This window comes from Hylobates moloch, unplaced genomic scaffold (assembly GCF_009828535.3).
Source record: "Hylobates moloch isolate HMO894 unplaced genomic scaffold, HMol_V3 SCAFFOLD_8, whole genome shotgun sequence".
Classification (NCBI taxonomy): Eukaryota; Metazoa; Chordata; class Mammalia; order Primates; family Hylobatidae; genus Hylobates; species Hylobates moloch.
The window spans coordinates 52,776,642-52,799,933 of NW_026652283.1; the positions used below are offsets into that span (position 1 = coordinate 52,776,642).

General features: G+C 42.4%; 1 protein-coding gene across 1 annotated transcript in view; it reads left to right on the top strand.

Annotated features, from left to right (window-relative positions):
• Positions 1-1,739: 1,739 nt before the first annotated feature.
• Positions 1,740-23,292, top strand: part of STX6 (syntaxin 6) — a 50,963-nt gene continuing 29,410 nt past the window's right edge. Inside the window, exons 1-3 of the mRNA XM_032160848.2 lie at positions 1,740-2,021; positions 19,814-19,983; positions 22,576-22,670. Of these exons, the coding sequence (XP_032016739.1) occupies positions 1,987-2,021; positions 19,814-19,983; positions 22,576-22,670 (300 nt within the window). The 5' untranslated portion in view covers positions 1,740-1,986. The remainder of the gene's footprint in view (positions 2,022-19,813; positions 19,984-22,575; positions 22,671-23,292) is intronic.

A 23,292-nucleotide genomic window follows, 5' to 3' on the forward strand; every position in this document is an offset into this window, starting at 1 on the left:
CACTAGTACTGGACACTGCTTCTTTTCCCCACATCTGCCTTCCATCATTCGCTCCTCCAGGGATTTTGGCTTTCACCTCTCTCTTCTCTCCCCTCCCGAAACCCATTCAGCCCCTCATCATGTCTAGGTGTTTAGTCTTGTTTTCCTTTTGAAACATCTGTCAGATTCACTCCTTCTTCTCTCTCAATCGCTGTCATCCTGGTCTGGACCTCATCCCTTCAGGCCACATGACCTTAGCAGCGTCCTTACTAGTTTTCCTGACTTCAGTAACTTAGTTCTTTGGGATCTTGAGGTTTGCACACATTTTTATTTAACTATCACAACAACCCATGAACTAGCTATTATTATTTATGTTTTATAGATGAGAAACTGAATGATAGAGCCAAGGTTTAAATGGGGTTTGTGTTGCTCCAAGGACTGTGCCATCTCCAGACTGGTGACCTTGGGCAAGTCACTTAACCTCCGAGTCTCAGATTTCTCATTTATAAAATGGGCATTATAGCAGTAATTATCACATTATAAGAGCAACTGAGATAACACTTAACACCCTGCCTGACACACACACAGTAAGTGCTCAGTGATTTTCAGCAATCAAAGTCCACAATCCCCGTACACAAATTCCACAGCATATCTAGCATATGAGTTGGTTAATGGTTCTGGGCAAAATGTTTTCTGGAATAGTTCTTGAACCACAGTGAGAGGAAGTTGTCATACCTGGCCTCTTTTTTATTCCTCGAAGATGCGCCCTCCTGAGAAGCACCATATGCTGTATGAAAAATTACTTTACATGGTTATTTGCAGAATGCACAGCAACAGAAAGTACACCCCATCTGGTGGAAAGTGCACAGAATCTGCAGTTCTGCCCTGTCCAGGCTGTGTGACTACAGGGAGTCTTGAAGCCTCTCTGAACTTATTTTCTCATCTACAAAATGAGAAAAATGGATGGTGTGGTGGCTCACGCCCGTAATCCCACCACTTTGGGAGGCAGAGGCAGGAGGATCACGTGAGCTCAGGTGTTCGAGGCCAGCCTAGGCAATATACTGAGAGCCCCAACTCTATAAAAAATTTAAAAATTAGCCGGGTGTGGTGGCACTCACCTGTAGTCCCAGCTACTTGGGAGGCTGAGGCCAGAGGATCGCTTGAGCCCAGGAGGTCGAGGGTGCAGTGAGCTGTGATTGTGCCACTGCACTCCAGCCTGGGTGACAGAGAGAGACCCTGCCTCCCAAAAAGACGGAGGGGGGAATAATACTTTCCCCCAAAGGATACTGAGATGATGCATACACAACCTTTAGCACACTGTCCAACACAAAGTAAGACCTACTTAAAGGATCTGTGTAATATCATAATCAGATACTATGCTTCATTTTAAGTCGAGGACCAGATAGATTTATAAATTACATACTGTGAAAATTAAGTATTAAAAGTAGACGAAAGGTAAGAAGATTTTGCAAATCAGGTACAACTACAGCTCATCCTGAAAAGCCGACTGCCTACCTCTGAGGCAACAAGCCGCTCCTCACCCTCAAGCTCGAGGAGAGGGCCGTAGAAGGCCGCCCACCTCCACCGCCCCGAGGGCTCCGCCTCCAGGGAAGAGGGAAGCAGGCTCAGGCCCCGCCCACTGGGGGGGGGGGGGCAGGTCCTGGTCACGTGAGCGGGGTGCGGAAGTCGTGCTTCAGGCGGCGTTCGTGATTGGCCGCGGCCGAGGGCCCAGGGGGTGGGGTCAGGCCCTCCGACGCTTCGGGAGGAGCCGGGACTGGAGGCTGCCGAGGGGGCCGGCGCCCGAGTCCGGGATTCGGCCAGTGGTGCTTAGCGAGTGCTGGACCAGCGGCCGTCCAGTGCACCTGGCCTGCGCGCGTGCCCTCTGCTCGGCTTCCCCCAGACTAAGGCGCGGGCAGCTGCGGGAACAGGCGGGGTGGGCGGAGGGAGGCCGGGAGGCACAGGCGCCCTGTGCGCGGAGGAGGTGGAGGCGGCCAGGGCCGGGACGCCATGTCCATGGAGGACCCCTTCTTTGTGGTGAAAGGGTGAGTGTCGGCCGAGGGCTCCACCGGAGGAAGAGGTGGCGGTGCTGCCTGCCCGCACCTCCTAGGTCTTCTCGCAGTAGGGGGAGGGGAGATAAGTTGGAGCTGGGGAGGGGGGACAGTGGAGACGGCTTAGTCTTGAGGGCCATGACCAAGCGTCCAGAGACGTGCCCTCCATCCCTACCTGGACCGTGAAGCCACTGTCCCCAGCCAAGCCCCTGGTGGTGGGGGGCCCTTTTTGGCCTGTGCGCTGCGGTACAATTTATTTGGGGGCCGAGGGGCTCAGCAACTCTGCAGGTGGGGAAGGAGACACGCGGGTCCTGGCTCACACTGGCAGTCTAGTCGAACATGGGACCTTGCTTCGAAGGAGCGAAAACAGCATGTGGGCAGGAAAAGGGAAATGGCCCTCCTGAGCTTTGTAGTTCGCGTTGACGGGGGTGAGCTCCATTGTCCATTGAGTTTGGAGCGCTTGTCCGCAGACTGGCGAGACCACAACAAGCCCAGAGGCCGTCTGAGCACGTTTGCTGGGAGGGAGGCGGGGGCGGGGGCCGTTCTGGGAGGCTGGGGAGCAGGGCACCGGAAGACAATTCAATGGGGGAGTTTTTACTGAGTAATGTGAGGAGAGGAAAGCAGTCGTTCATACTCAGTGATGATTTGGAAGGAAAACAAAATGAAACAAGCCAAACCAAACTTTCCTCAGCTTTCTATTAGCAACCGGAATTTTCTCACAGTGCTAAAGGAAATGAGTGTTGCTTGTTAACTCCTTGATTTCATCCAGGCTGTTTGACAGGTTTCTCCCATTTCTTCTGCCTTTCAGAATAGAACTGCCTTCTGTTCCCTTATAAGCTGTCCTAACTCATCTTTGATTGCTCGATTGTTTCTTTGGAGATAGAAACTTCAACTGCACTTTGTAATATCCACTTCGTAGCCGTTCAACACATGCAAGAAGATCAATTCTGATGTAACTTTTAGTTTCTTGTTAGAAACTTGTCAGTTTTCTGTTTTAAATATCAAACATGAAAAATCTGAAAACTACAAAGTTCCCAGATCAGTACTGATCACCACAGAATGTCCCTTGCTTTTTACTAGTTGCTGCTAGCTTCCTATTTCTCTAGTGGTGCAAGCTGGCCGTTGTATAGTCAAGTGTTGTAGAAAATTTAGATGGTATTTTAGGTGAAATACTTTATCGATGATGCAGTGAAATACATTTGTACTATGTCTTAGTATTTCCCTGGAAAGGTTTTTTTCTTCACCTTACTCTAATTTAGATGGCACAATGCTGTGTTGTAAATTTACTGGTAATATGTGGCTCCCTACCTGGAAAATGTGATATTTATTAGAAGGATTGATTTAGGGGTTAATTTTTAAAATAGATGTTTTTTCCTTGATTGAAAATTCTTAATGCTTAGGTTGGCAAAGGTTATCTCTGGCAGTAGAGATCAGAGATGATCAGAAATTTTTTGTTTGACTTTTTATGGAATTTGACAAAAGCCTAAATAATTCTGCTGTAGTGGCATTTTTTTTTCTTGATGGTATCCAATACAGTCTACTAATGCTTGCTCACTGATTAAATATCACTACTTTATCGGAACATTGGCTTGGAGTTTTGATTCACTTTTACATCATTTTAGCTCCTGTCTTTAAGGTTCTTGAAGGAAAAGAGATTCTCAGTACCTTCTGCTGTGGAAAGGTAAAGTCACCCATGAAGGTGTATCCAGATTTTTGGGGAGTCATATACCTGTGTTTATTAAAAGTATCAAAAATGCGTTACACAGCATGGAAAAATTAAGGGTGCCTAAGTTATGGCCCTTAGCCTAGGAGCTTCTAGTCTAATCTGAGAAACAAATTACCCCAAAATTAAGTAGAAATGACAGGTGGCAAATGAATGAGTGTTGAAGTAAATGCTACAGATGATAAGTGCCCCAGGAGTTCAGAGAAAGGTGACTCCTTGGGAGCTGTTAGGATTAGGAAAGCTTTTGGAGGCAGTGGGGTATCTTGACTTAGGTTTTGAAGATGGGCAGAATTTAGATAATCAGGCCTGTCTCTCTTACCTGGATGCTTATCAGAGTCTTTTAATTGTTCTTCCAGCTTCTGGTCTCATTTCCTCTTTCAGCTGTCCTAGGATCTATTGGATCATTGCTGTCCAATAGAAGTATAATGCCAGCCACGCACGTCATTTTACATTTTCTAGTAGCCACAGTAAAATAAAAAGGAACAGGTGACACTAATTCTAATGTAATCTCTAATATATTCAAAATATTCAACATGTGATTAATATAAAGATTATTGATGAGATATTTTACTTTTGTACTGTCTTCCAAATCTAGTACATGTTTTACACTTACCGCACATTTAAATTTGGATGTTAAATTTTCATCAGAAATAATTGATCTGTATTTAAAGTTCATTAAATACTCTTTTTTTTTTTTTTTGAGACAGAGTGTTGTTCTGTTGCTCAGACTGGAGTGCAGTGGTGCAGTCTTGGCTCACTGCAACCTCTGCCTCCCAGGTTCAAGCGATTCTTGCATCTGAGCCTCCTCAGTAGCTGGGACTACAGGTGTGTGCCACCTCACCTGGCTAATTTTTGTATTTTTAGGACTACAGGCACCCACCACCACGCCCGGCTAATTTTTTGTATTTTTTAGTAGAGACAAGGTTTCACTATGTTAGCCAGGATGGTCTCGATCTCCTGACCTTGTGATCCACCTGCCTCGGCCTCCCAAAGTGCTGGGATTACAGGCGTGAGCCAACATGCCTGGCCTACATACTCTTAATTGTTCCAAACATACATAAAAGTTTTTTGATAACTGAATTGCATATCAGTTACCAAGTTTACATTAATTAAAATTTAATTTCTGTCACATTAGCCACATTTCCAGTCAGTAGTTGTATGTGGCTTCCGTGTTGGACAGCACAGTGTAAGCTTTTCTAGAGTCCCAGGCAGGTGTACCCTACTTAATATTATTCAGTGGCTGCTGCTGGCCTGCAGAATAAAGTGCCAACACTTCCTGACCTCACTGATCTAGCCTCTGCTCTCCCTTAGCCTTAGTACTCCAGCAGTGCCAGACTCAGTACAGTGACTATGATTGCTGTACTGGATGCTCTTACTCTGCATGCACCCACACTGCCTGATTCACCCACGCAGCTTTCTGGAGTCAGTGTAAGCATTTCCCTTGCCTCCAGGAAGTGCTTCCTTTGTCACCGCTAATTATTGGACCTCGTCCTCTGTCTCTCTTTCATTAGACTGTGAGCTCTGACGGTTGGGACCGTTTTTTTTTTTTTTTTTTTTTTTTTTCCTGTATTTCCAGCCTACACCTTGAATAAATAATGTAAATGTTGAACACATACTCTTTGTTGGTGGTGGTGATTGTGATGGAATGGTGCCTCATGGGTGAGAACACCACCAGCAAAAGGCCTAAGTTGGGCAATGTGTGTTAGAAATGATCTAGAAGAGCAGCCCAGGTGGAGTAGACAGTTTAGGGAAGTAGTAGTAACAGCTCACATTTAAAGGATGCATCTCCAGTGCCAGGCATACATATAAAGTGCCGAGTAAGCACTTTATATGAATTTTCACTCTGTAAAAACACCCATATGATGAATACTAGCCACATTTTAGAGATGAGAAGCTGAGGAAGTGTTAGAGGGTTTAACTTACTTGCCCAGGGTCACACAGCTAATAAGTGGTGTACTCAGGCTTCAAATTAGAACAACCTGATTTCACACTACTGTCACTACTTCCCAGTGCAGGTAAAATAGGGTCGAGTTATGTTGGCCTAAAGAGAATCTCATCTTGAGGCCGTTACTGATTTTTAAAGCAAGGAAATGACATGAAATTAGGATTTTAGGAATATTGATTTGGTAGTAGTGTTGGATGCATCAGTGTGAGGAAAGATGAAAAAGGAGACCAGTTAGAAAGCTGTTGTAACTTATACATGCAGTGGTTAGTGCTTGAATGTTTGAAGCTCCTTTTGGGAGGTTTTGACATTGTCAGTGTCCTGTTCAGAACAGAATCCCACAACAGGGATTGCTCTTTTATCCTTATGAAGTAGGTATTATTATTGTCATCATTTCACAAAAAGGAGAATGAAACTTAGTAAAAAAACTTCAACTTTATAAGCTTGTACGTGGAAAGGCCAGGATTTATATATTTATTATAAATATATATTATATATAAAATATGGTCATTTAAAAAATTGGGATTATACGTTATATACTTTATATATGGTTTTATGACTTTTTCTTTTCTTTTCTTTTTTTATTTTGGGACAGAGTCTTACTCTGTCGCCCAGGCCGGAGTGCAATGGCATGATCTCAGCTCACTGCAACCTCCACCTCCTGGGTTCAAGCGATTCTCTTGCCACACCCTCCCAAGTAGCTGGGACTACTGATGTGCGCTACTATGCCTGGCTAATTTTGTATTTTTAGTAGAGATGGGGTTTCACCCTGTTAGCCAGGCTGGTCTTGAACTTTTGACCTCAGGTGATCCACACACCTTGGCCTCCCAAAGTGCTGGGATTATAGGCATGAGCCACCGCTCCTGGCCGGTTTTATGACATTTTCATCTGTATTTCTTTATATCCTTCAGACTTCTGGGTGGCAGCTTTTAATGACTGCATTGTATTTTGTCATATAAATGTTCATCCTGGAAGATAAATTATATTTATGATCACACCACAATTAATGTGGTGATAAGCCTACTTGTCATAGGTCTGTATTACTGTTTCTGATTTTCATAGCCTGTATTCCTGCAGCATAATTGCTAGTTCAGAGGGCAGGCACAGCAAAGCGTTTGATGCATACTACCACGTTGTCTTCCAGAATATTCCCCCCTGCCCCTCAAAGTGTTTGAGGGACCCAACTCCCTTGATTCCAGTACTACTGGGATTTTTGTTTAAAAGAAATCTTCAGCCGGGCGCGGTGGCTCATGCTTGTAATCCTAGCACTTTGGGAGGCTGAGGCGGGCAGATCACGAGGTCAGGAGATCGAGACCACGGTGAAACCCCGTCTCTACTAAAAATACAAAAAAATTAGCCGGGCGTGGTGGCGGGCGCCTGTAGTCCCAGCTCCTCAGAGAGGCTGAGGCAGGAGAATGGCGTGAACCCGGGAGGTGGAGCTTGCAGTGAGCCGAGATTGCGCCACTGCACTCCAGCCTGGGCGACAGAGCGAGACTCTGTCTCAAAAAAATAAAAAATAAAAAATAAATAAATCTTCACTAATCTACCAGGTGAAAATACCATATTTAAATCTTGTAGTCTTCATCTTTGTGTTCAGTAGGGATGTACTCAGTGTTTGTTGAGTGAACCCATTTTGACTGTTTAGTTCTGTAGTTTTTTTCCTCCCTTGTTGGCAAATTTTTAGAATTAGCCTCCTTTTAGAATCTGCAACTTCTAATCAGACAGACCCTGAAGAAAACCATGTAACTGAGCATGTGGAGATAGAGTATAAGTGAGCCACTCCTGTGGATAAAAGGCACAAATATCATGGCTCTTTGCTATTTTATTGCTTTGGAGGTTTTGTGTGTCTGATGAGGATAGTTTTTTTTTTTTTTTTTTTTTCTTGAGACGGACTCTCACTGTGTCGCCCAGGCTGGAGTGCAGTGGCGCAATCTCGGCTCACTGCAAGCTCCGCCTCCCGGGTTCACGCCATTCTCCTGCCTCAGCCTCCTGAGTAGCTGGGACTACAGGTGCCCGCCACCACGCCCGGCTAATTTTTTTTTTTTGTATTTTCAGTAGATACAGGGCTTCACTGAGTTAGCCAGGATGGTCTCGATCTCCTGACCTTGTGATCTGCCCACCTCAGCCTCCCAAAGTGCTGGGATTACAGGCATGAGCCACTGCGCCCAGCCAAGGATGGTTTTTTTGTTTGTTTGTTTTGAGACAGTCTCACTCTGTCACCCAGGCTGGAGTGCAGTGGTGCGTCTTGGCTCACTGCAACCTCCGCCTCCCGGGTTCAGGCAATTCTCCCTGCCTCTGCCTCCCGAGTAGCCCACCACCATGCCCGGCTAATTTTTGTATTTTTAGTAGAGACAGGGTTTCACAGTGTTGACCAGGCTGGTCTTGAACTCCTGACCTCAGGTGATCTGCCCGCCTCGGCCTCCCAAAGTGCTTGGATTACAGGCATGAGCCACCGCACCCAGCATGATAATAGTTTTATTTCCAGGTTTTTGGCTGTGGATTGATGTTGAAATAATGACATAAGTAAGCTGATGAGTAAGATGGTATATGTTATGTTGTGTTCTTTAACCTTCTCTGTCTGCATGTCTAGCTTTATTAACACTAGATTATGAGCTCCTCGAGGGCATCACGCATTCCATTCACTGTTGAAAAACTGTTTATTGGTATAGTCACTGTGAAAAAAATAACGCTTGTTTGTTAATTTTGGCCCAGTAAAATCGAATGTAAATCAAATTTAATACTTTCTAAAAAGCAGAATCCAGTGTTTCGTTGTGAGAACAACTTTGCAAGCCTTTATTGTAAATTTGAATGTTTAATATTATTTAGCTCCTTAGTTTGGAGAACACTATGCAGATATGTGAAAGATATATTGTGTAAGATTTTGCAGTAGAGTTGAGATGCTGTGGAGATTGAAAAAAAAGAAAGACCCATGCTGGGAATGATGGTCAATCTAGGCCTTAAAGGGAGTGTCTGCTGAGGTGTAAGGCTCTTCTAGGCTGGGGAAACAACTGAGCGGAAGTCAAGAACCAGGAAAGAGAAAGATAAAGATGGGAAGAAGACCTGCCAACTGAAACAGAATTTGTTTTAGTGAGAAACCATGCTTGATATTAAAGTCAGCCAGTTTGGGTTAGGAGGAGGAGTGGGAGGGGGTTTGAATACCTGCCTGAGGAGTTTAAATTTAATCTGATTTCTATCATAAATTCTAAATCAGGAGGCAGTTTTTAAACTAGCAGTTACTATTCACTTGCTTATAGTCAGCTTTTAAGGGTTCAAACCCAGATCTTCTGATTCTACAAAGAAAACAAATTTGTGGGCCGGGTGCTATGGCTCATGCCTATAATCCCAGCACTTTGGGAGGCCAAGGCAGGCGAATCACAAGGTCAGGAATTCGAGACCAGCATGGCCAACATGGTGAAACCCCGTCTCTACTAAAGATACAAAAAATTAGCTGGGTGTGGTGGCGAGCACCTGTAGTCCCAGCTACTTGGGAGGCTGAGGCAGGAGAATTGCTCGAACCCTGTTTTGCAGTGAGCTGAGATCACGCCACTGCACTCCAGCCCTGGTGACAGTGCAAAACTCCCTCTCAAGAAAAAAAAAAAAAAAAAAAAAAAAGATTTGTGTGGAAGCTTTGCAAAAATGCAATTAAATAAGTCTTGGTAATAGAAGGTGTCTTATAATCAGGGTTGGAAGAACTTGAGGCAAGCAGCCAATATGTCTGAGCCCCAAGGTCTCTTATTTATGTTTAATGAGCACAAACTAGATTATCTTGAAAGTTCCTTCCAGATCTGAAAATTCACTGATTGGATTTAAGTAGAGGTTGTACAAGGTAAGGAGGAAGAGGAGTCAAAAATGACTCTTGTCTAGACAAGTGTTGAAACTTGGAAAATGGTGGGACTATTGGCTAAAATGAGGAAGCTAGAAAGGGAAGCAGATTTTTCTATTTTGTTTGTTTTGAATACATTATGTTCTGTAGGGAGGATATGATTAATTTGGTTTTAGGCAAATGGAATGATCCTATAGGCAGCTAAAAATGTAGGAATTAAGCCTGGCTGAGTGGTTAGGGTTGGAAGTATAGTGGGGGAGTCATCACCTTAAGAGGGGTGCTTTGAACTTGTGAATGCTGATGAGCACATAGAGGCCACAAAAAGAGTGCTGGGAAACATTGGGATCCAGTGGAGGAAGAGGAAGGAGAAAACTGGTAGAAAACTAGAACAGCACAATGTCACAGAGACAGAGAAAGTGAGAGTTTAAAGCAAATAGATATAATGGGCCATAGTGTCAAGTGCACCAAAAATGAGGACAAGTTAAATTCACTCGTGACTTTGACCTGCAGTGTCATTGGTGGAGTTGTGGAAGCAGCAGTAAGTTAGGGTCAAAAATTGTATATAATTGTAGGTAGCTGAGTAAAAATGATGTTTCATTTTCACAAGAGTAATTACAAAATATGTCACAGTGTGGTTGAATTTGGAAATGGCAATAAAGTCAAGTAAAGGGTGTGCATGTGTTTCCTTTCAAATACAAACTATGTGAATGTAGAAGTCAAGCAATAAAAAGAGCTCCTCTCTTTCTGGAGAGATTGGTGGTGAAACCAGCGGTGGTGAAACCAGTGGGGTATGGGGCAGGAACCAGTTGGAGAAGAGTGAGGAGTGGGAGTCTGATGTGGTTGCAGAGGCTCGCTCAACCTGAATTTTTCATGTTTCATTACTAGAATGGAAACTTTCAGCCTTGACTAGCCTCTTTTACTGTATTGATGAAATGGGGATCCCTCTGTAAAGACTTGCAGAGTAGGTGCTGTCCCAGATAAAGGAGTTGTTGGGCAGATTGTATTTTTTCCAATGATGGCTGCACCAATAAATGTTCTGTCCTGTGTTGCTTTTCTTTCTTTTTCTTTTTCTTTCTTTCTTTTTTTTTTTTTTTTTTTTTGAGATGGAGTCTTGCTCTGTCGCCCAGGCTGGAGTGCAGTGGCGCAATCTCGGCTCACTGCAACCTCCGCCTCCCGGGTTCAAGCGATTCTTCTGCCTCAGCCTTCTGAGTAGCTGGGATTACAGGCGTGTGCCACCACACCTGGCTAGTTTTTGTATTTCTAAGAGAGACAGGGTTTCACTGTATTGGCCAGGCTGGTCTCGAACTCCTGACCTGGTTATCCACCCGCCTCGGCCTCCCAAAGTGCTGAGATTACAGGCGTGAGCTACCACGCCCGGCTGTTTGTTTTTATTAAATTGTGAAGCTGGCATCCTTTTATCAAACTGGAGTTTGTATTCCCTTCCTTTGAACCTGGGCAGACCTTTATAAACTGCTTTGACTAGCAAATTGAAGCAGAAGTGAAGCTGCTTGACTCTTGAAGCTTAAGTCATAAAAGACAACCACTATACCTTCCGTCTGCATCTTTCATCTTGGGACACAAGTGTAGGCTACCCTCAGCTAACATGTAACAAGTCCAGTTACATTGAAGCCACTCTGTTAGAGCATGCGTGCAGACTGTGGAGAGATAGAGAGATGTGATGCCTTTACAGCCCCAGCCTGTTTAATATTTTCAGCTGAGGTCCCAGACATGGTGGAACAGGGACAAGTCAGCTCTGCTGTGTCTGATTCCTGATCTACAGACTCCATGACATGATAAATGGTTGTTTCACACCACTAAATTTTGGGGTCATTGTTAAACAACCACGATAACTAGAACAGATGCCAATTCAGAGTCTGCCAGCATGGGCAAAGAAGAAAGGATAAATCAAAACGATGAAGGGGAGGCCAAGGCAGGAGGATCACTTGAGGCCAGGAGTTTGAGATCAGCCTGGGCAACAGCGAGACCCTGTCTCTACGATAAAAAAAATTAGCTTGTCATGGTGGTGTGCACCTGTAGTTCTAGCAACTTGGGAGGCTGAGACAGGAGAATCCTTTGAACCCAGGAATTCAAGATTACAGTGAGCTGTGATTGCACCACTGCACTCCAACCTGGGTGACAGAGTGAGACCCTATCTCAACCACAACAGGAAAAAGGATGATGGGTGTTGTGGCTACACTTACGCAATTTGTTGGTACAACTGAATGACAAATACTGGGGAGCAAAGCTCCCTAATGGCTGAGATACTCTTTCTTCTCATTTTACTTGGCAAACTTGGTTAGATACAAGTAAGAAAACTTTGTGAATTTTTTTTGGACATCTGGATGTATTGCTTGTGGCCCCAGAGGCTAGTTTGGTGGTGTACCAGATTGGGAGGTTGTATGGAAGAGGCTCAACCATCAATGACGAGGGATCAATGTTGGGCTAACTTCAAAAATAAATGAGGTTGGTTTGCCAGAATCACCTTTTTATTTATGAAGAATGGAAGAATCGGCTGGGCACGGTGGCTCATGCCTGTAATCCCAGTACTTTGGGAGGTCAAGGTGGGTGGATCACCTGAGGTCAGGAGTTTGAGACTAGCCGACCAACATGGAGAAACCCCGTCTCTACTAAAAATACAAAATTAGCCGGGCATGGTGGCGCATGCCTGTAATCTCAGCTACTCGGGAGGCTGAGGCAGGGTAATCGCTTGAACCTGGGAGGCGGAGGTTGCGGTGAACTGAGATCGTGCCATTGCACTCCAGCCTGGGCAACAAGAGTGAAATTCCATCTCAAAAAAAAAAAGAACGGAAGAAGAATGGAAGAATCCGGATGCTTGGATGACTTTATTTTGTTTTTCCCAAGATACATTCTTCAAAGATGTGGGCAGTGTTTCCATTTTTGACAGCTACTTACTGGGAAAGCTCTGCATTGCGAGTGGTCCTGTGGGCATTGTGGTGAATTGCCGTGAAGAGCCTTCATTCTGGTGTCTGTAGGGAGTTTAGTCCATGAGAAGATGACAGTTTCCATGATTTTGATGGGCTGTTTTGTAGACAGCAAGGGGGAAAAGCCACATCCCTAGAATTGCCAACATTGGCTCTTGGTATCCACGAAATGCTACCTGTATCAGACGAGACTGATTTGGGCAGCATGTGTGACGGATAGCGTAAGATATGCTTGATGTGTGGAGATAGCCGTCTTTCTCCTTCAAGGATTTGAAAAAGGCTTCTCTGGGTCAGCAGCTAAAACTATAATTCCTAGGAAAGTCATCAGCAAGTTTTTAGTGAAATGCTGCCAGATGTGATTCTCCAAGCTGTGGGTGAGCAGATTGTTATTTACCAAGAAGTTTGCTAAGCTGAAGAACTCTGACAATTCAAGGTATACCTGCTTCAAGGTATATACTGCATCATGGTATACTCCCTCATGGAAAGTTCTGGGTATCAAACTTTAATTTCTCTGATTACATAGTTGGGGAAAAAATAGCTAAATCAGACATAAAGATAAGGGATAAAGAAGCACTATCTGTGATTGCCACCTTTCTAGAGACAGACAAAAATGGATCTCTGTTGCCTAAGCAGTGAGCAGTTGTAGCTGCTCACTCAGCGGGAAGTGCTCCTCGAAGTGAAGTGCTCCTCCCAAAGTGCAGTGCTCACACAGGCTAGTTGTGTAGAACAGACAACAGTGGTGAGTGGACATTTGTGGGTCATGCCTTACTAGCCAACTGATACTGAAACAACTCCCTTGCCTTTCCTGAGAAAGAAATGTGAAATCAAGTAGATGGGCACTTCTCTTGTAAAAACCCTCACAAATCTCAAATAGGTGACATGATTATATGCTACTGTTTTATGAATTGACTTACTTGGAATGCCAAATAATCTTCAGTTTTTAGTTGCAAGTACTTACAAGTGGTTCTGAATTGAGAGGGTTGTCTCCCTGGTTAGATTTGTACATTATTAGGTGTGTCTTATTGCTCTTGAAGCTGTTAGAAATCCCACATGCTTTAGAAAATTCTGGTTACCATTAATAGTTAGCTTCCAAATAAGACTTGTGACCAACATTGTTTTCTGCTTCCAGTTCATGCTTTCTTTTTCAGGCTAACACTGAAATGATATTGGAAGAACAGTTGGGAGGTTTTCCACTTAGAGAGACCTCTTTGCTTGCTATTGAGGTGGGATTCCCTGAAACACTGCAGATTCTGGCCGTCTTTCAAGATCTGAGCCATTGCTGGCAATTTCCACCTTTGTGACCCCTTAAAACATCCATCTTAAAAATGTGAAATAATGACTAGTTTACCTTTCTTATGTCTGTGTTACTAAATGAAAACTAAACATGAATCCTTTTTTTTAAAAATAAGAGCTTTAGAGTGGAATAAGCCAAGTCACCGGTCAGGCCTGTGGGGTGCTGAGCTTTATTCTACAATTGCTTTGTAGCATTTTTCTAATTCCTGCCATTTCTTTCATTTTTTTCCTCAGGACATGCTTTACTTCTTGCATACTTAAGGATTCCTTGGCTTCACACTCAGTGCTACTAGAATCCACCCATGCACACTCCTCGACTCCAGTCTATCAGTGTCTTAAGACATTGTAGTTCTGAAAGCATGGCCTGTAAATCACAAGGGATCCCCAAGATCCTTTCACAGAAGGATCTACCAGCTCAAAACTCTTTTCATGATAATATTCAGATATTATCTGCCTTTTTCACCATGTTGACATTTGCACTGATGATGCCAAAGCTGTGGTGGCTAAAACTCCTGGTGCCTTACCAAAAATCAAGGCAGTGGTGCTGTGCCATGCTTTCTGTGGTATTCCTCATCACCTTGTACTAACAGTAAAAAAAAAAAAAAAAAAAAAAAGAAAAGAGTCATATTACCCTAAGAATATTCTTCACGAGGCCGGGCACAGAGGCTCACACCTGTAATCCTAGCACATTAGGAGGCTGAGCTGGTTGGATCGCTTGAGGTCAGGAGTTTGAGACCAGCCTGGCCAACATAGTGAAACTCCGTTTCTACTAAAAATATGAAAATTAACTGAGTGTGGTGGCGCATACCTGTAATATCAGCTACTCGGGAGGCTGAGGCAGGAGAATCGATTGAACCCGGGAGGTGGAGGTTGCAGTGAGCTGAAATAGCACCACTGCACTCCAGTCTGGGTGACAGAGTGAGATTCTGTCTCAAAAAAGAATATTCTTCATGAAACAGTAAAAATAATTTTATAAAATATTGACCCTCAAGTATAATTTTTCTCATTTTTTTAAAGTTATAATTTACCTACAATAAAAAGCAACCTTTTTGGTGTACACTTCTGTGAAATTGACAAATTCATGTAGTTGTGTAATCATCACTTCCACAAGCAGGATATAGCACAGATCCATCACCCGAAAACGTTTCTCTGTATGCCTTCTGGTCCTTCCCCCATGTCGAGCACCTGGCAAACACTGAACTGTTTTCTGTTCTTATAATTTTGCCTCTTCCGGAATGTTATGTCAGTGAAATCGTATAGCACATGGCCTTCTGAATCTAACTTTTTTCACTTAGCCTAATGCATTTGAGATTCATCTATGTTGTTGTATGTAGCTGTAGTTTGTTCCTTTTTATTGCTGAATAGTATTCTGTTATATACTACAGTTTATCCACTCATTAGTTGAAGGACATGTGGGTGGTTTACAATTTTTTTTTTTTTTTTTGAGGCGGAGTCTCGCTCTGTCGCCCAGGCTGGAGTGCAGTGGCGCGATCTCGGCTCACTGCAAGCTCCGCCTCCCGGGTTCATGCCATTCTCCTGCCTCAGCCTCTCGGAGTAGCTGGGACTACAGGCGCCCACCACCACGCCCGGCTAATTTTTCGTATTTTTAGTAGAGACGGGGTTTCACCGTGGTCTCGATCTCCTGACCTCGTGATCCGCCCGCCTCGGCCTCCCAAAGTGCTGGGATTACAAGCGTGAGCCACTGCGCCCGGCCCAATTTTTGGCTGTTATTAATAAAGCTACTATAAAAATGTGCAGGCTGTGTGAACATAAGTTTTCATTTCACTTAGGAGTGGGACTTTCTGGTATGGTAAATATATGTTTAAGAAACAACCAAACTCTCTTCCAAATGGCTGTACTATTGTGCCTTTCCACCAGTAAGTTATGAGAATTCCAGTTACCCCACCACCTTTCCAGCACTTCGCATTGTCAGTTTTGTTTTCATTTTAATCCATTCTAAATGTAGTATCTAATTGAAGATTTAAGTTGCATATCATTAATGATATTGGGCATCTTTTCCTGTGCTATTTGTCATATGTATGTCTTTGGTGAAGTGACTGGTCAAATCTTTTGCTTTTTTTTTTTGGAAACAGTCTTGCTCTGTCACCCAGATTGGAGTGCAATGGCACGATCTCGGTTCACTGCAAGCTCTGCCTCCCAGGTTCAAGTGATTCTCCTGCCTCAGCCTCCTGAGTAGCTGGGATTACAGGCACCCGTCACCATGCCCGGCTAATTTTTTTGTATTTTTAGCAGAGGTGGGGTTTCACCATGTTGGTCAGGCTGGTCTTGAACTCCTGACCTCAAGTGATCCACCTGCCTTGGCCTCCCAACGTGCTGTGATTACAGGCATGAGCCACTGCACCTGGCTTTGTTTAATTGGGTTTTTCTTATTAAGTTTTGAGAGTTTTTAAAAAATATATTCTGGATATATCATTAATCAGATATATAGTTTGTAAATATCTTCTCCCTTAGTATATATTTTAATATTCCACTGGCAAAATGGAAGTGTGCGTGAAGCATTTTTGTGATGTATTGTTAAGTAAAATGGTTGTCTCTAGGAAAAGCACTTATGTGATTGAGTTGCGTGTTGAAATAGCTGTTTCTCCCCCCAGCAAAATCTCATTTTTACTGGAGAGAATGACAAACTGGTTACTCAGACTTGCAGGCTTTCTTAAATCTCAAATTTATCTAAAAAATTCTCGAGATATTTTCTCACAAATGAATGAGGTGAACCTGTCACTTCATGGAAAATAAATGACAGTATTTTTACCAGTGATAAAATTAGAGCCTTTTGTTTAAAAAAAAAAAAAAAACAGAATTTTAGAAAGCTTATATCAACTACTGTGCTCTTACAGATTTCTAGTACTTAAGTTTTTCTGATGAAATTGGTGGTGATAGTAACAAATATGATTTTGGATACTGTGTATTGAAATGAGCTGGCATTTGGAGGTTCTGCAATACTCAGTAGACTAATACTTTCCTAATGACCAGTACATGATGTTATAAAATCATCCAAAAGTAAAAGATCCAAAGTACAGGTTGAGCATCTCAAATATGAAATGTTCCAAAATCCAAAACTTTTTAAGCACCAACAAGATGCTCAAAAGAAATGCTCATTGGAGCATTTTGGATTTTGGATTTTCAGATTGGGGCGCTCAACTGGTAAGTACAATGCCAATATTCTAAATCTGAAAAAATTTCTGGTCCCAAGCATTTTGGATAACGGAATCTCAGCCTGTACAAGATTGACCAATGGATCATAGTATAAGGGAAACAAAGCTCCCTAGTGACTGAGATACTCCTTCCCATTTTACTTGGTAAACTAAGAAAAACAAGAAAATTATTACTGTAAAATAAGAAAATCTAAAAAGTTCTTTAATACAGTTTTAGGATCCACAATGCAGCTAACCTTTAACAGCCAGTTGTCAAGCTTTGGTATACTATCAAAAAAGTACATCCACAATTGTCCAAAAAGACTATTAAAATTCTCCTCACTTTTCCAAGTATATATCTGTATGAGGCTGGATTCTCATCATATGCCTCTACCAAAATGTATGTCCACAGACTGATGGTAGAAGTGGATATGAGAATCCACATTTATTGAAGAGATTTGCACAAATGCAAAACAGTGCCATTCTCACTACATTTTTTTTGTTTTAGAATTTTTAAAAAACATTGTTAACATGTAAGCTCAAATTTTAAGGTTGACAAATATTTTTAAAATGTCTGTTTGAATTCCTAATATAGTAAATAGCATTAGATATATAGTACACATAACTCTAAGCTCTTTGGGGTCTTCAATGATTTTGAAGAGTTCAAAGGAGTCTCCTGAGACCAAAAAAGTTCATAGATTGCTACTTAGAATTTAATTCCAGCATCATAATTGTGTGCTGGTGGTGGAGAACAAACCTAAGCCCTAGCCCAAGGCTTCTTGGTTTGAGGCTTCTAGTTCTCAAGAAGGAATTCATATTTACTTTACAAAATTGATACATTTTATATTCTTTAAAAGATGTCTTTACAGATAACCTCTTTAACTCTGTCTTCCATTATCATAGATGATAGTCAGTACTTACAAATAAACCAATGCAATCAGCCCTCCATCTCTGTGGGTTCCAAATCTGTGGATTCAGCCAACTCAGGATTGAATATATTCAGTAAAAAAAAAAGAATGGTTGCACCTCTACTGAACATGTACAGACTTTTTTTTCTTATTCCCTAAACAATACAGTATAACAGCAATTTACATAGCATTTAAATTACATTAGGTATTATAAACTAGAGATGATTTAAAGTATGTAGGAGGATGTGCGTAGGTTATATGCAAATACTATGCCACTTTATGTAAGGACTTCAGCATCTGCAGATTTGGTATCCTGTGGAGGTCCTGGAACCAATCCCCCGAGGATACCAAAGGATGACTTACTTTGCATTAAGGAATGATACATAGCTCTTTCTCCACTAAATCACCCAGATCCCATAAAGAGTAAAGAAGTAGATTTGCACCTCACTTAATTCTTCCCCATTTTATCTTAAATAGGGTTTCTCATTAGCACTGAAAGTTTAAAGGCTGACATGAAAGGAACAATGAGGTGACTTGCCTAAGCCGTAAACTAGATGTGAATAGACCTTGGTAGATTTGTTGTCCATATAGTTTGCTTATTTACTCAGCCTGCGCCTAGAAGCTGTATTCTCTGTTTAACGTTCAGCCTCTTAGCTCTCATCAGTATGCCATAGACCTAAATATTGTAAGGTGCTTTTCTTCATTTTTGTTAGCACTTTTTTTCCAGTACTTGAAATGTCAGAGGGTATAGGATGCATGTGAATTCTGTCTTAAAGCCATAGACAACAAACACCCTAATCAGCTAGAACACGTTTTTGTGGTCTTTGTTCCAGAAGAAATCATAGAAGGATCAAAACAGTTCTTATAGTTTGGGAGCAGTGGGATTATCATCTTTGAACGTGAGAGACCATATGATTATCAAATGACTCCTTTTTGGCTTTTATATGTGGTAGTATTAGATTATAACATTTAAATGGTGGATATTGGCCCAATGGTGGGGGTAAAAGTTCTTAAAATCTTGTGACTATATCTAATCTAAAAGCATGCTAGATCATAGCACTTAATGGCCTAGTCTCATTCTCTAAACAAGAAAAACACTAATCTGGCTGGGCGTGGTGGCTCATGCCTGTAATCCTAGCACTTCGGAAGGCTGAGGCAGGTGGATCACCTGAGATCAGGAGTTTGAGACCAGTCTGGCCAATATGGTGAAACCCTGTCTCTACTAAAAATACAAAAATTAGCCAGGCATGGTGGCGGGCGCCTGTAATCCCAGCTACGTGAGAGGCTAAGGCAGAAGAGTCACTTGAACTTGGGAGGTAGAGGTTGCAGTGAGCCAAGATCGCACCACTTCACTCCAGCCTGGGCGAAAGAGTAAGACTCCGTCTCAAAAACAAAACAAAAACAAACACTAATCTGGTATATGGTATTGCTTAATTAAGGAAAGTAGGTATATTTAAAGCTAATAATGTTTGGAAATTGAATGAGATTTTGGGTTTAAAAATTTCTCAGATTAAAATACTTAACCTATAATAAAATGGTAGCTATGTAAGAGTAACCTTCCCTCCAGCATTCTCATTCCTCCCACACCAAGAAAAGAAAGGCCATATTAGGACTTATCATCTGAGTATAACTTATTAATACTATCACACCAAGTGGAAGCATGTGGGAATGCTCATTGCCCTTTAGTTAATTTGTAGGATTGCTTCATTATACTTTTACATATAGTCTGTTCACAGAAAAATACTAAATTTGTCCTTTCCCAACAAACTTGATATTGTAGCTGCTTAAATAATGGCTATTGTATTCCAAGCATCGGCTGAGAACATAATACTCAGACTGTGTATCAAAGTTTTGAACTTTGATATTTATCTGTGAAGAGCCTTCTGTGGGAATGGTGGTTGCTGAGGATGGTGTATGATCATAAATGTTAACCTAAATTGTGCAGTAACTTGTCCATGGAATGTTTTCTGTGATTTCTCTCCTTTGCCTTGTCTTGATTACAGAGAGGTACAGAAAGCAGTCAACACTGCCCAGGGATTGTTTCAGAGATGGACAGAGCTCCTCCAGGACCCCTCCACAGCAACAAGGGAAGAAATCGACTGGACCACCAACGAGCTGAGAAACAACCTCCGGAGCATTGAGTGGGATCTAGAGGACCTTGATGAAACCATCAATATCCTTTTCTGTGGTGTCTCTGCCATTTGGGATAAATAGACAAATGGACAAGTTTTTCTCCAGTTGTTTCCAGTATGTGGATGAAACATTTTCTTTTATAATCGATTAATGTTTGTTGCTCTTACTTGTACCATGACATGTTTAAAGTATTTGCCCAGTAAGTTAAGGTACAGTAGCCAAATTCTTGTACAGTGTATGACAAATCCTGTACTATAAATGTATATATATAAAGGCAGCATAGTGTAATGATTATGACTCTGGACCCTGGAGTCAGATTTCTGGTGTTCAAGTCCTGGCTCCACCAGTGTAAAGGGAAAAAAAAAACCCTTTTTTTTTTTTTAAGTCTCTACCCTTACACTCAAGTCGGTATGATATTTCTGACACTGTCTACTTGGAGATAGCATCAGGTCCACAGGTTAAGAGCTCAGTCCCACAAGGCTGCCCCCGCTTCAGATGCCAGTTGCAAGCCCCAGGTTGTGACCAGTGCTTCCGACTGACCAGGTATAAATTGGAGTTCCCACAACCCCCTCCATAGATCGAATTAATTTAATTTGCAAGAGCAGCTCACAGAACTCTGGGAAACAGTTTCCTTAGGTTTATCCGTTTATTGTAAAGGATATTACAAAGGATACAGATAAATGACCAGATGGAAGAGAAGCATGCAAGGTATGGGAGAAAAGGTGTAGCACTTCCTGGCCCTCTTCAGGTGCCTCCAGGAACCTCCACATGTTCTCCTATCTGGAAGCGTCCTGAACTCTGTCCTTTTGGTGTTTGTGGAGGATTCATTTCGTAGGCATGATTGATCACATCAGTTGGCCATTGGTGATCAACTCAGCCTTCAGCCCCTTTCCCCTGGGGTGGGGTTAAGCAGGGGGCTGAAAGCTTCAACTGTCTAATCACATGGTTGGTTTCTGTGGGACCAGCCCCTCATCCTGAGGCTATCTAGAAACCCCCAGCCATCAATTATGCCATTAACATACAAAAGATACTCATCTGGAGATTCCAAGGGATCTAGGAGCTGTGTGCCAGGAATGAGGGGCAGATACCAAATTTGCATTTATTATATTACAGTATCACAACCAGTTACCATGTGACTTGGGCTCATCACTTAACCTCCTGTGCTTCAGTTTCCTCTTTAGTGGAAAGTTAGGATAACAAGAGGTCCTAGCTCATAGGATTATTGGGATTATACAGGTAAAGAGTTTAGAATGGCATCTGGCACACAGCTTATGTAATAGCGTTAGCAGTCCTTATCATATAGAGGTCCATACAGGCCAGTGTTCCACTTTGGTAATTAGAGATCAAAAAATCTTTTTGTAGACTGTCTTCATGTTTAAAAAGTGATGTTACAGTGCTACCGTCCATTGAAGAGGCGTCTTGTTCCATGAAACTGCATTTAGTAAAAGCAGATCTGTTCTGCTAATTCATGGTATTGATGCGAAGTAAGTCCACTGATCTGACTCATGCACTGGAGAACTGTAAAAACTTCATTATATAGCCTTTTTTTTCAACTGGAAATCCCACTTAACCAAAACTTTAGATGGAAGATAATGCCACTTGCATGTTCTGAGTTCTGTTTTGTTTTTTCCCTAAGTGAGATAAAACATTAACGAAACCAGCTTCTGTCAGGATCACCTTATAGTTAGCACAGGTTTGTATGCAGTTGATACATGGAGTAAATAATTTTTGTTATTCATGATGACCCCGGTACCTTTTACATTATTAAAAGGCAAGTATGTTCTCTAAAATTAGTGGCAAATATGTGAGGGGGCAGGATCAAAAGCACAGTTACAGGGAGATAATTCTTCCCTTGAGACAGGAGGGAAGGAAAAAAAGTTAGGGGAGATAGAGAAAATGTGAGATTAAAAAAACAAAAGCTTTAATAGATACTCATCATTCAACCAGCAAATGTTTATTGAGTATACTATGTGCCAGGCATTTTGTTGATTACGGAGATTAGATTAATAAACATTATACCAGCCCTCACAGAACTTTGAGTGGATAGGGATAGGGGACAGATGGTAATCAAGTAATAACACAAATAGATACCTGCAGACTATGAAAGAGAAGTATAGAGAGCTACGCGAGTGTCTGACATGGTGCGTCGGACCAGGCTAGAGGGTAAGGGAATGAGGGCAGCTTCTCTGAAGAAGGCCTGATCTCTCTAGATTAAGAAGTAGGGTTAGCATCTTGGCGTAATGGGAAGTGGTTTGGAATGGCAGGAGAAAAAGGCTTGCAAAAGCTGTCTTAGTAAAGGTGATCAGGAATCAAAAAAGGATAGATACAAGTGTTGGCAAACAGGAAGAGCCTAGCTCAGCTGTGGTCAGATAGCCCTAAGCATTTGCAGTGAAGCTCATCAGCAGGGGCTATGCTTCCTAACCAGACAGATCATCTCTGTCTTGGGGCAAAGGGATCCTCCCTCCTGTGGCTGTGGGCAGAGGAAGTCTGAGAATGATTGGTGTCCAGCTGACTATGTTTTCAGAAAGTTTGAGCCAGATTTTCTTTGTTTGCATGTGAGAGATTCAGTGAGTTAACAGGATGATGCCAGGCTTTGATGATGAAATTGTTTTACCTTGACTTTTTGACCTACGCATAGTTGAAGCAAATCCTAGAAAATTTAACCTTGATGCAACTGAATTGAGTATAAGAAAAGCCTTCATTACAAGTACTCGGCAAGTTGTCAGGGTAAGGAATATGATCTTATTGTGTTGTCTGTATAAGAAATAGCCAGACTTCTTAGAGCTCTTTTCCTTAATTGTAAACTAATAGGTCACCTCTGAAACCACTTTTTAAATATGAATTAAATGCGAGCTTCCCCATATATAATTTCTCTGATTGGCTCATGCCTGTATCTCAGCACTTTGGGAGGTGGAGGTGGTTGGATCACTTGGGCCCAGGGGTTTGAAACCAGTCCGGGCAACATGATGAAACCCTGTCGCTACAAAAAAATATATATATATATAAATTAGCTGGGCATGGTGGTGCACACCTATTGTCTCAACTACATGGAAGACCAAGATGGGAGGCCGAGGTGGGAGGATCAGGTTGAGGCTGAGAGCTATGATCATGTCACTGTACCTTCAAAAAAAAAAAAAAAAAAAATTTCCGTAATTGAAGAACAACAAATCTGTTTTTAATCTTTCCTTTTTTGACACGAGGTCTCACTGTGTTGACCAGGCTGAAGTGCAGTGGCACAATCTTGGCTGACTGCAACCTCCGCCTCCCAAGTAGCTGGGACTACAGGCGTGCACCACCACGCCAGGCTAATTTTTTGTAGAGACAGGGTTCACCATGTTGCTCAGGCTGG